Raw genomic sequence first — 12,440 nt, 5'->3', positions numbered from 1 at the left:
CTCTACAATTGTTTGGTTCTGTAAATATTAATGATTAAATTAATTTAAGATAGACGTGTGACGTTGTCTGTCACGTGGTTTGTGAGTGGGATGCTGCGTTTCCGTTCAGTCGGGAAAAATCGCTTGTCATCTTCGCGCATCATTTTTGACTACATCATTTTCACAAAGACACCGTGTCGAACTCGGAGATTCTCTTGTACTGCTTCCTCTTTCGCTTTTTTCGTGTGCTTGACTTGGATCTTATCAGTCGTGCGACCAGAGGACACCGAACTCCCCTCGGCCCAAAACAAGCGACTAAAGGAGAAGCGAAAGCATCAATCACTCGGTCGGGATGGCGGACGCAGCCGGAACCGACGATTGTCAAAATGGAGCTTCAAGTTCAGCCTCCGCTAGCAGTGAAAGTGGACCCGAGCCAAACAGGTAATGACATTAGACTTCCGCTTCAAACGCTTCTCTTCCTTTCATAGCTTTATTTATTATTGACCCCTCCCCCAACACAGCTCCGTGTCATATAGAATTGTTTTTTTTTAAAGAGAAAGGGATCGGTTTGTGGCTGGTCGAGCTACAAAACCGACCTCATAAACCTTTGGCATATTAGCTTCGTACACTGGTCACACGTCGTGTGGAAACAGGATTGCGCGTGCACGCGCGCATTGTTTGAATCTGCGAGTGGGTCGTTAGAGTTGTGTTTTAATGTCCAAGCGCGCGTGTGTTTTTTTTTTTTTTCAGTCCATCTGGTGGTCACGTGGAATGGTGTAAACAGTTGATAGCAGCCACTTTGTCCACTCACATCTCGACTGCCTGTAACGTCGTCACCAAGGTAAAACGCAAAGCAATTTGTGTCTTGTGCTTCTGAGCGATTGTGTGCACACGCCCCCTTTGCGGCACCGGATCCGCGTGCTTTCCCTCTTGCTTTCTTTGCTGATTATCTGTCAACTTGTGTCTGTTTCGCTGACCGTTTCTGCTCACTCACGCACTCGTGCCAGGATTCTACGGATGAGAGTTCCCGTTACCAGGGAGACGATGACGTCGAGCATCCCGATCACAACACTTTGGCAAGTGTCTGCTTCTTTTTTCCTCGTCTACTACTTTCAATTTCCTGATTGCATGCTTCAGAGAACGCCCATCCCCCCTCTTTAACACACAATACGAGCCAATTACGTAATTATCTGATCCAAGTTATTGAACCTGACCCAGTGGGTGAGTGTGACAGTAGCATAAAGAAACTAACTGGCTGCTCCTGTGTTGTGCCGATAGAACCCTGCAACACCAAGGCTGAAAATGAGTGAAAAAATGACTGCGGTTCCTCTCCTGCCAGGGGAAAACATTCAAACGACCAGTGAGTTTCACTGGTCACATTTTAGTTCTTCTTGTGACCAACAATATTATTTTTATTCATTCTTTTATTTGTCCGTCTTTTCCCCCATTTTGTGCAGTTGAGGACGTGACATACATCTGTCCCTATAGGGGTCTCCTCAACGGAACTCTGACCATCACCGACTATAAGCTCTACTTCAGCAGCATGGTTGGCGCATGAGTTTTGATCTTGTATCAAAAAGTGATTGAACAACTTTGTTTATGAAATAGGTCAATAGTACAGTGATACCTCGGCTTACGAACGCTTTAGCTCACGAGAATATAATCTTGGCATACAAACTAGTTTTCGGCGAACAAATCAAACCACACAGTGCCACGTGGCTGGCTGACTAGTTTTCCACCCCGTCTTTGAGTGCAGACGTGGTTTGTTATCGAGTGGAGTACTTTTGCTATTATGGGACCGAAAAAGACCCCACCACGGGCTAGTGTTTAGCCAAAGAGGACACAAAATAAAATTAGGGTCGACCAGAAGAAGGAGATCATCGAGAAACACGAACGACGTGTGCGTTTGTGTGTATGCTAAGTCGACCATTGCTACGTGTGTCTTAAGTGTGTTTCTGTGTTGTCTAAGCAACGGTCTCAGTCAATAGAAGAGGTTGAAAAACTTCTGTTGATTTGGATTAATGAAAAGCAGCTAGCATGGAACAGTGTGAGTGGGGGTAGTATCGCCGGGAAAGCACGGCAACTTCACTCTGATATCATCAAGAGGCATCTACATCAACGATCATCACAAAGGTAAATAAAATGACTATTGTACACTACAGTTTATTTCTTTAATTACAATACAATAGCACATTTATTATACATAAAAAATGTATATTTTGTGTAGTTGTATGGCTTATTTACTAGAAAATTATGTTTTAAGGGGACCTGGGAATTGATTATTCCCATTTTTAATGGTTTCTTATGTTTGGCGGACGAACTTTTCGCCTTACACACACTTTCTGGGAACCAATTAGGTTTTTAAGCCGAGGTATCACTGTATATCATACCTTCAGCTCATTCATTTAAGACAAGGGTGTCTAAGTCATTTTTTGCCGCAGGTCACATTGTAGTTATGGTTTCCTGTCCGGGGGATGGTCTAAATTTGGGGAAGCTATTCAAATGTTTAATGCCCTCCACGTAATACATCTAGAGCACACAACAAATTAATGAATAACTAGTTTTCATATTTGAAGTGAAAAATGATGACTGTTATTGTGCTTTAAATGGCACATTTTGAAATTTTGGTCCAGAATTTAGTGAGCATCATGAAATTTCACAAGTTTGATTTGTTTTTTGGGGCCGAATTAAATCATGTGGCGGGGCCAGATTTGCCCCCCGGGCCTTGACTTTTGACACCTATGATTTAGGATATCCAAGGTGCTTTTTGATACCATTTTAGGAAATAAATTCAGGTCATCGTGGATGTTTTTTTTTCCTTATACTGTATATTCTTTCACAATTTTCCAAATTTTCATGGAGTTTTACAGCATTTAACTTTATCCGTATCCCAGTAATTGCATGCAATTTCTTGGCAGTGTGTAGTTTACAAAAGCAGCCTTAGCTTTCATGTTTTCCTAGCTGACGTGGAGCCTCTGGATAAAAGATTAGCATTTAAAAGCTTTTGGTTTGATTGACACGTTCTGCTTTCCACTTTGAAATGATTTATTTGGATTCAGGATTGTCCGTTTATCCTGGCCGTGAACTTGGGCGTCATTAGTCGACTAGAGACGGTGGGCATCCCCGACCGAGGTGACAACACCGAGGGACTGGAACTGGTCTGCAAGGTAACGAGCGCCGATCACGTGTGGTCACCACGTTTCTAAACGCTTTTGTGTTTCCGCCCAGGACATGAGGTGCCTGAAATTCGCCTACGAAACGACGGCGGGCCATGCGGATGTGGCGGAGACAATTGCCTCGCGAGCTTTCCCGCTGTCCCGCCAGCTGGTTGGTTGAAAGATTGAAAGATGTGAATTTGAAACCATTGTTGTTAACGTCCCTCTTTTGCATACGCAGACCTTATTCGCCTTCCGCTATGAGCAGCGCTTCCCTGTGGACGGCTGGAAGGTGTACGAGCCGTTAGCAGAGTGGCGGCGGCAAGTAAGAACGCCCCTCACCGTGCAACCGGTCGAGTCTTTGCGTTAATGAGAGTCCCGTCATATTTCACGCATCGGATGTTTGTCCTAAAAGTGCTTCGTTCAAATGATTTTCTGGGTTCGCAATTCTCAGGGTCTCCCCAACGAGAGCTGGACCATCAGCCGATTGAATGCCTCCTATCAGCTGTGCGAAACGTACCCTGCCGTCCTGGTAGTCCCTGCCAACGTCTCAGACGAGGATATCAAGCAAGTCACGGCGTTCCGAGCCAAGCGCCGCATTCCGGTGGGCTTGCAGCGCAACGTTCGTTGCACGTTATAAACAACAACACGTTACTGGAAATTTTTCTCAAGTACGAAGGCTGGCATAGAGCGACAGTTTGACCAAACGGATGAGTCCATTTTTTTAAAGAGCTTTCAAGCTTTTTTTAATCGCCACTTTCAGCTGAAAGTGAGCGTCAAAATATTAATCCTAATACAAGTGCCGTACTGACGAGCTGAGACGAGTTGAAATGTCTCATCTGGCAATTGGGCGCGCCCTATCGTCATCGTGGACAGGTGCTGTCTTGGCTCCACCCAGAGTCGCACGCCGCCCTGGTGCGCTGCGGCCAGCCATTGGTGGGCCCGACCGACCGGCGCTGCAAAGAGGACGAGCGCCTTCTCCAGACCATTATGGACGCCAACGCGCACTCCCACAAGCTCAGCATCTTCGACGCCCGACAATTCAGCGTTGCCCGCAGCAACAAAGTAAGTCAATTGCACAACGAGAGAGAGAGAGAGAGAGAGAGAAAGTGTGAGACACAGAGAAACTGAGCCAGATAGACAGAGAGAGTGAGAACGAGTGTGTGAGAGAAACACAGAAAGAGAAACAGAGTGAGAAAGAGTGCGTTAGAGAAACACGGAGAGTGAGAGACAGAATGACAGAGAGAAACTGAGATAGACACAGAGAGAGAGTGAGCGAGAGCGCGAGACAGAGAGGGTCCAATGTACTAGCATTATGTGCACCCCTTCTCGTCATATGACACTACTCTGACAAATGTTGCATTTGTGGAAGAAAAATTAAGCTGCAAAATCAACTCAGTTGTCATCAAGCTCGGCAGCCATTTATCTGCTTACGTTGACTGAAAATGGCCCAATGTTCATCAACGTCCACTTTTGGCCGCGCTCGCAGGCGAAGGACGGCGGCTACGAAAGCGAGAGCGTCTATGCTAACGTGGAGCTCAACTTCCTGGAGATCCCAAACATCCACGTCATGCGCGAGGCCCTCAGGAAGTTAAAAGACGTGCTGTACCCCGACATCCAGCAAGCGCGCTGGCACTCCAACCTTGACCACACGCATTGGCTCCGCTACATTCAGGTACGCTTGGGAAAACAGACGCACAAATTCCAAATAAAGAATCAATTTCATCATTGTGACCGTTTGTTAGCTGCTGCTGTGCGGAGCGTCCCAGATGGCCTCCAAACTGGAACGCGCAAAGACGTCAGTGGTGGTCCACTGCAGCGACGGCTGGGACAGGACGGCTCAGCTGACGTCGCTGACCATGCTCATACTGGACGCCCACTACCGTACCCTCCGAGGATTCCAGGTCCCTCCCCCAGTGTGGCCTCACCACCTGTGCATGATTTTGTCCTGATCCTCCTCCTGGTCTTTTTGTAGGTTCTGGTGGAGAAGGAGTGGATCAGCTTTGGACATAAATTTGCCGCCGTAAGAACTCTTGCGACATATCGACGCCACCACGCTCGCTTCGGTGACTGTATTAAAGCATGGGTGTCAAAGTCGAGGCACGGGGGCCACATCTGGCTTGGCACATTATTTTATGTGGCCCGAGAAAGCAAATCAAACATGGCAACTTCCATGATGCTTACTAAAATATGGACCAAAATTTCAAATTCTCCTATGAGAGACATTGGAAACATTTTCACGACAGTAACTTCAACAAAAATTAACTCATTCACTGCTAGCCAATGTGCAAAAATGTGTCCACTCCAGTGCCAGGGTTTTTGTTATTTTCACTCAAATTCCAGGACCCACAGAATAGGGACTTTTCGGACTACATAAACATTCAATGCAGCGTAACAAACCGTAGACTTTCTTCTTTCATCAGAAAAAAAGAGAGTTATATGGGTCTGGAGTTATCTGAGCTTGAAATGGGGGCAGCTGCACAAAATACAATACAATACATACATATTGATTTGTATCGCACTTTAACGACAGCTGAAGCTGTAACAAAGCGCTAATATGGATAAAAGGGAAATGCTGCCCACAAAAACCTTCCTAGAGGTCTGACCGGCGCTTTATCGGCACTCCCGCAAGATGTTTTTCAATTTTCAAATAAATGACAGAATGGCACTGAATGAGTTAATAAACTTTCTTTTCATGATTTTCGTCATAATGGACATCCAAGGCAAATGGTAACCAAATTTGGCCCCCGATGAAAATAGGTTTGACCCCCCCCCCACACACCGTTTTAAAGGACTAAAATGCACACGTTAGTCCGCAAGTTGACAAAAGCCAGAAAGCGTTCACTCAACCTGGACTTTTTCAACCGCCTTTGTCTCTATTTTTCCCCCAAAACTGAAATTCCTGCCAAGAAAAAAAGAGCCGAATGCCTTCTCCATTGTTGTGACTAAGATGTTTTGATGTCTTGCGGGCACGTTGCGTCATCAGCGAGTGGGCCACGGCGTCGACGATCACAGCAACTCGGAGCGATCGCCTCTCTTCGTTCAGTTCGTGGACTGCGTGTGGCAGATGAGCCGGCAGGTTCGTAGCAAACAAATTCTCCCGGCCTTCCCGCCGTGACCTGTCACCTTTGCCTCCAGTTCCCGGCGGCGTTTGAGTTCAACGAGCTTTTCCTGCTCACGCTACTGGATCACCTGTACAGCTGCCTTTTCGGAACCTTCCTGTGTAACAGCGAGCAAGAGAGGACGGCTCAGGAGCTCCAGACTCGAACAGCGTCCCTTTGGTCTTACGTCAACAGGTAAGCGGAGATGCGCTGAATCGCTTCCCGACTCTGAGATAACTTGTTTGCTCATGTCGCGCTCAGCCAAGTCGAGGACTTCAGCAACCCGCTGTATGTTCGCGAGGACCGCAGCGTGCTTTACCCGCTAGCGTCCTGCAGGCATCTGGAGCTTTGGACGGCTTACTACGCCCGATGGAACCCTCGCATGAGACCACAGGTGGGCACCACTTTTCCGTGCGCTCCCCCAAGAAAGACAAAAAAACTGCACTTTTTTTGCCTTTCTGTGTTGAGAATCATTGCGAGATATCCTGTGACTGTAAAGTGTACTTGAGAGTTTTGAAAGGCGCTTAAAAATGAAATGTATTATTATTCTTGTTATTATTCATTTAAAATACTTTCCCTTCCGGGACCTAGATGTCCAATTTTGTTCCCCATGTGTGCACACGTGGTCTATATGTCAAGTGTTGTCAGGTGTTTTCAGGCAATATGAAGAATAAAATTTTGTCTCTTTGCGTGTTTGGCTTTGCAGGTGGCGCAGCATCAGACACTGAAGGACCTCCTGCTCTTACGGGTCCACCTTGAGCAAAGGGTAGAGGAGCTGCGCAGGGAGGTCCAGGCTAACTCTCCATCAGTATCGCCCAACCCCACCTCCGGGACCACCACGGCCACTCCAGTCTGATGGAGATTCACGGCCATGTGTGTGAATGGACGGTCAAATTTTGATGCACAGGTTGTACCCCTCCCACGCACCTTCACCTGGGAAAAATATCCTTGAAAATAGGCGAACTGACAAAGGGGGGTTAACTGTAGTCGTGTAAATATCTCAGGGCGCTTACCTGAAAAGCAGAGCGCACGCTTTATTACTTCATGTAGAAGCGTTTGCGGAAACTGAAACTGTCCCAATTTTTTTCCAAGAAAGACCGAACAAACAAAATGACAATATGGCCTCTTAAATGCGGCAGGTATTGAAATAGTGCAAACATTTTGTTAAGTCTTCTGGTTTGATGAAGGGGGGGGGGGGGGTATTTTTGTATTATTTACACAAAAAAAGAAAATTTACTAACATTTCTAGATATATTTGGTTGGATGAGACCCAAACCACCCACAAAAAAAGAAAAAATTGTGTTTAATTATCAAAAATAATCTAAATTTACTCCTATCATCTACAGTGGCGAGATTTTCAAATCACAACCCCTTCATCTGTTTTGCTTCTAGTTCCGAAAGAAATTTCAAGATGAAGGTAAAAACTCTCAGCTCCGAGTTTTCCCGAACGCAACACACTCGTCGCTGCTCTGGCATTAGCTATTACCGAACATCTTGGAACGGATTAGCGCAGTTTCATTTAAAATCCTTCTATACTTCCAAAATTTTCATAGGAAACCAATTTTTTTTGGGACAAAGCCAATTGATTTTGTACATAGAGGTACCACAGTATTAATACATAATTATGTATTAATTTAAAATTGCTAACTCGATTGCTAATCGATGAGAAGGTGTCTTCAGCCGTTATCTGCACTTTTTTCAAAAAAGTACGGATGACGGCTGAAGAAACCTTCTCATCGATGGACTACTCCTGTACGACTGAGAGCTTACACAGACGTGAATGCAAGCAGGACATATTTGGCCCATGCTTAAGAAGCATCACTATAATGTTTACACACACCTTTCCGTTATCTTTTCACGCCAAAAAAAAAAAAAAAAAAACACACACACACACACTCAGAGAACCTCCCAGTGTCCTTCTCAATTTTGTCAAATGTTTTATTTAACTTCTGCACCCCAACAGCGTAGAGTGAAAACAGCTTTAGAAGATGCACTTGTTGGTGTCAAACATTCCACTGTCAGTCTTGCAGCACGTTCTTCTTCATACAAATGATTATTATTATTATTTTCATTGTCATTGAGAGAGGTTAATATAATTGGGTTGTGAGGGGTTATCATTGTGGAAAGAGCAAAGCCAATGTGAACACGGAAGCATTGCAGTTGGCAGCGAGGTAAGACAATCTCATCTACGCACACGTTTATCCAGTTTGAAAGTCGGGAAGAATTGTACAAGTAAGCTACCTTTTACAACTACGTCACCCAAAAAAAAAGTCACATTTCACAGGATCTTTGAAAGCTTATTGTCAGTCAACTCATCATGTATAAAAATTCCATGAAAAAAAAAAAAAATGTGCACGGTGATGCCCCATTGGTATGTGTTGTGCGTGTCGACGGTCGCTCCCCATGTCGATGCTTGCGGCATCGTCACACCTCATGGCGGCCACGGCTCGGTTCAGCACTGGCCTGCTCCAGGAGAGTCTGCTGCACTGTGGCACAACCACAAACGAAAAGAAATCAACACAAATCCCCCACCTGACTTGGATTTGTTGCCGTCTTGTATAGTCAATTTGTTCCATGACTCCAGCCCCCCTCCAAGTCCCTCTGTTCCAGCCTAACCCAATAAAAATAACAAAAAACTGCTTGAAAATGCCCCGAACTCCTCCCAGCTCATTAGTATGCCACTGTTATTCATTCTACACAAATGATAAAGAATATATGACCAAGTACATGTATTTTCTCCTTACACATTGCTAGCGAAATCAATGTGGCAGTTTTTAATACATGTTAAGTGTTGTTTTTTTCAAGTGGGAGTCATTGTTAGAAGCTTTTTTTCGAGATGATTGCGAAATATTTATAATAACGTGTAGCCTGTCCAACGTGGCCTGGCAGCGCATTAGCGCGTCAGCAATACAGTGCAGAGGTAACAGCTTCAAATCCAGTTCCGACCTTCTTGTATGAAGTTTCCATGTTGTATCTGTTCCTGCGTGGGTTTTTTTTTCCGGGTATTCCGGTTTCTTCCCACATTCCAAAAATAAATATGGCAGGCTGATTGAACACTCCAAATTGTCCCTAGGTGTGAGTGAGCGCAAATGGTTGTTTGTCGCTGTGCGCCCTGTGATTGGCTGGCAACCAGTTCAGGGTGTCCCTCGCATAGTGCCCAAAGACGGCTGGGATAGGCTCCAGCATCCCAAGTGACCCATGTAAAGATTAAGCGGGTGGATGGATGGATAATTTGTTGTGAAATGACGTCAAATAAGTTCCCGGACAAAATTTGGCACCCATTTTGCAATTTGCGTCTCAAGTCAAAGCAAGAAATCGGCCCCATCTTGACTGCCTCGTATCTCAAGGCAGCACCGTGTACAAAAACGGCAACAAAATAAGACAAGAACATTGTTGAACATTTTGTTAGGGCTTTGTTGCTGTACATCTGAGCGCAAAGTCTTATGGCTACCTTGCGGTTCTGTCGCCAGCACTGCGTCGGGAGCGTCGGCCTTCACCATCTCCGCGTTGAGCGACTCTGTCACCGCAAAACAAGTGCAAGCGTTGGGTATGGAGGTGTGTACGTATGTGTGTTGGTTATGTTCGTGCGGGAGAGTGTGTGTGCGTGTTATCTTACGTTGGATGCTAAAGCACAATTTCTTCTTTTGGTATGAAATGTAGCTACTGATGGCACCCACCAACGCCATTCCCACCGCGCTCACAATTCCGGCGATGGTGCCGACCTCAGCGGTGGTCTCTGCGTCCATACATAAAAATAGTCAACGTTTCAAACGCAGCCAAGTCGCCTCCGCTAGTCTCACCGCTGTTGTCGTCACGTTGATTGATGTGATCGCGATCACCGTTTGGTCGTCCGCCTGAATGTCGGAAAAAATAAAATAAAATAGTCAATGCCACCATGCTTTTTTGTCACGTTTGTTTTCCACCAACAAGCGTTGGCGGTTGTCACCTTTGCCTTTGTCGGGTTTGTAGCTGTCGTCGTTGCTGACGTCAATCAAGTCGCTGTCGGAAAATCCTCCTGGATGCACATAAATGCAAATGCTGTGGTGGGACTAACATGTAAAAGAAGCCTTCCGCATGCAGCGCATTCAATGCAGACCATTGATTGCAGCCAATAACCAACCGGGAATTAGGGCCAGAGGGGGTTTGGGGTTTGTTTTTGTCAACCTTTGACCTTAACCCTAAATCTGAATGACCCACCTTCACGCCGGCCCCCCTTGTCCTTATTGGGGATGTCATTTTTAGGGTCGAAAGCATCTGCCAGGTCAAACTCATCCATGGCCGCCGGGGCTAAAATTGTGGGCAACAGGCGGAAACGTAGCAAAAAGGAGAAAAGAGCCAAAAGAAGCAAAAACGGGCAAACTGGTTTGGTGGCGGCATGCTAGACACAATGCGACAACGGCTTACCTCCTTTGCCCTTGGACTTGACCGGAGCTTTGGTGCCTGTAGGGGGCAGTGGAACACATGGCTGGGGTTTATAATGACGAGATTATTTGGATTATGAGGAGTGTTTGTTTACCTGGCAGTGGATCTGGCGTGTTGGTCATCAGCAGAGACAACATGAGGATAGAAGCATCACGTGTGAGCGACACATTTAATAATAATAATAATCATCATCATAATAAATTACATTTTAAGCGCCTTTCAAAGCTCTCAAGGCCACTTTACAGTCACAGACAAGCATAGGTAATATTTGGTCTTTTTTTTTTAAAAATACAATACACCCTGATTTATATAGCGCTTTCACAACATGAGACTTTTGGGAGGGTCAATTTAGAATAGTACAGATGTGTTGTTGCCGCCTCAGAAACAAAAGTCACTTCAACAGCAAGGAATAGTTTTGATTACTTTGCAAGTTAAAACGTTTTTTTTAAGTAGCACAGTTTTCTTCTTCTGGTGTGGTGGCAATACACTCACAGGTGAGACATTTTTTCCATATTTCACATGAACTCAACCTCATTTCACTTCACATTGCTGATTTGTAATGTTGAGGCGGTTGAATTTGGGAATGGTGTAAAATACAGGTGCCCGAGGGCTAAATCTGGGCCGCCACATCCTTTTATTCGGCCCGCAAAAGCAAATCAAACCTGTAACATTCCATGATGCTTGCTAAAGGCTGAACCAAAAAGTGTCCCATGTAAACCACAATAATAGTCTTTTTTTAATTCAGATTTGAAAACTACTGTACTTGTTCATTATTTTGTTGTATGCTCTATATGTAATATGTGGGTTAAACATTCTAATGGCTTCCCCAAATTCACAACGGCCCCCTGAGAGGAAACCGTAGCTACAAAGCGGCCCATGGAAAAAAAATGACTGACACCCTTGGTGTTTACCCTTTTGTGTGTGAGGACCTACTTGGCGTGTTTGCACCCTCGAGAGCATCGGCCAGGTCGAGACCCTGCGGACGCACTGCAGCAACGACAAAAAAATAAATAATCGGCCTTCTCGAAAACACTGTTTTTTTCTGCTCACAAAAGGACAACAAAGGGCTTTTGTTCGCCTTCTTGCTGCCCTAAGGGGACACTACGTGAGTGACAGTCTTTTTCGTTTTCTGTCTATTGTCCATTCTCATCATTATTATTGCCCATGCCTTTTCATCTCGTTTCGATTAATTAAAATAGTAAAAAGGCAATCAACTTAAAACAAATGGGATGGCTATAACTCTCGACTCAATAATGGATGAGAGAATGATGTGATCACAATGAATGAACGGCATCGTTATTTTTATTGTGGGCCTGCGCTGCGACGCAAACTCGGCAGCACGCATGCGTACGACAATCGGCGCCGCTTTTTGTCATTTACCTTGCATGACGAGTGTCGTCATCATCAAAATCATTGCCAGCAGCAACGGGAAACTTCTGAAAGCAGGCGCCATGACCGAACCGAACCAAGCCGTCCACGAACCACCGGAGTTATCAAATTGGGCTTTTAGGGGTGCGTCCAATAGTATACCCACTCGCTTCCGGTGGGTTCTTACAAAATAAAGATATATGGCGTCAGTTCCGACGACAAAATAACATGTTCCGCTTCTCTCATGGAGGCCAGAAAACAATTCACAGGTGGATCTGACAATTTTAGTTGGCCACATTTTAAAAATAATCTCTGGCGATCTAGTAGATCAACAAAGTAATATGATAAATTAAAACGAAACGAAATGCAGGAGGTCCTAAAATTATTTTAACAAATGGAAAGTTCACGCTATTTC

The 12,440-nt window shown here is 45.2% G+C and overlaps 2 protein-coding genes across 2 annotated transcripts; one reads left to right on the top strand and one right to left on the bottom strand.

Annotated features, from left to right (window-relative positions):
* The first annotated feature begins 52 nt into the window (after positions 1-52).
* Positions 53-8,031, top strand: mtmr1a (myotubularin related protein 1a). Its single transcript, XM_088989962.1, has 17 exons — positions 53-420; positions 730-820; positions 987-1,055; positions 1,258-1,339; positions 1,437-1,525; positions 3,039-3,146; positions 3,208-3,306; positions 3,376-3,459; positions 3,589-3,738; positions 4,011-4,199; positions 4,624-4,809; positions 4,880-5,038; positions 5,110-5,157; positions 6,121-6,213; positions 6,273-6,430; positions 6,497-6,629; positions 6,942-8,031. The coding sequence occupies exons 1-17, from the start codon at positions 332-334 to the stop codon at positions 7,089-7,091; spliced, it is 1,977 nt and encodes a 658-aa protein (XP_088846088.1). The 5' UTR covers positions 53-331; the 3' UTR covers positions 7,092-8,031.
* Positions 8,032-8,100: 69 nt separating this feature from the next.
* cd99l2 (CD99 molecule like 2) lies at positions 8,101-12,198 on the bottom strand. The gene is made up of 10 exons (XM_088989966.1): positions 12,038-12,198; positions 11,591-11,644; positions 10,752-10,763; positions 10,640-10,675; positions 10,433-10,522; positions 10,182-10,250; positions 10,036-10,089; positions 9,852-9,971; positions 9,687-9,752; positions 8,101-8,721 (listed from the first exon to the last, which is right to left on the bottom strand). Exons 1-10 carry the CDS (start codon positions 12,108-12,110, stop codon positions 8,660-8,662), a joined length of 636 nt encoding a protein of 211 aa, XP_088846092.1. The 5' UTR covers positions 12,111-12,198; the 3' UTR covers positions 8,101-8,659.
* Between the last annotated feature and the right edge of the window lie 242 nt (positions 12,199-12,440).

The sequence above is a fragment of the Hippocampus bargibanti genome, linkage group LG02 (genome assembly GCF_051943395.1).
Source record: "Hippocampus bargibanti isolate YZ-2025 linkage group LG02, ASM5194339v1, whole genome shotgun sequence".
Taxonomy (NCBI): domain Eukaryota; kingdom Metazoa; phylum Chordata; class Actinopteri; order Syngnathiformes; family Syngnathidae; genus Hippocampus; species Hippocampus bargibanti.
Note: the sequence above shows the minus strand (reverse complement) of the source record. Positions and strands in the feature narration are given on the sequence as shown.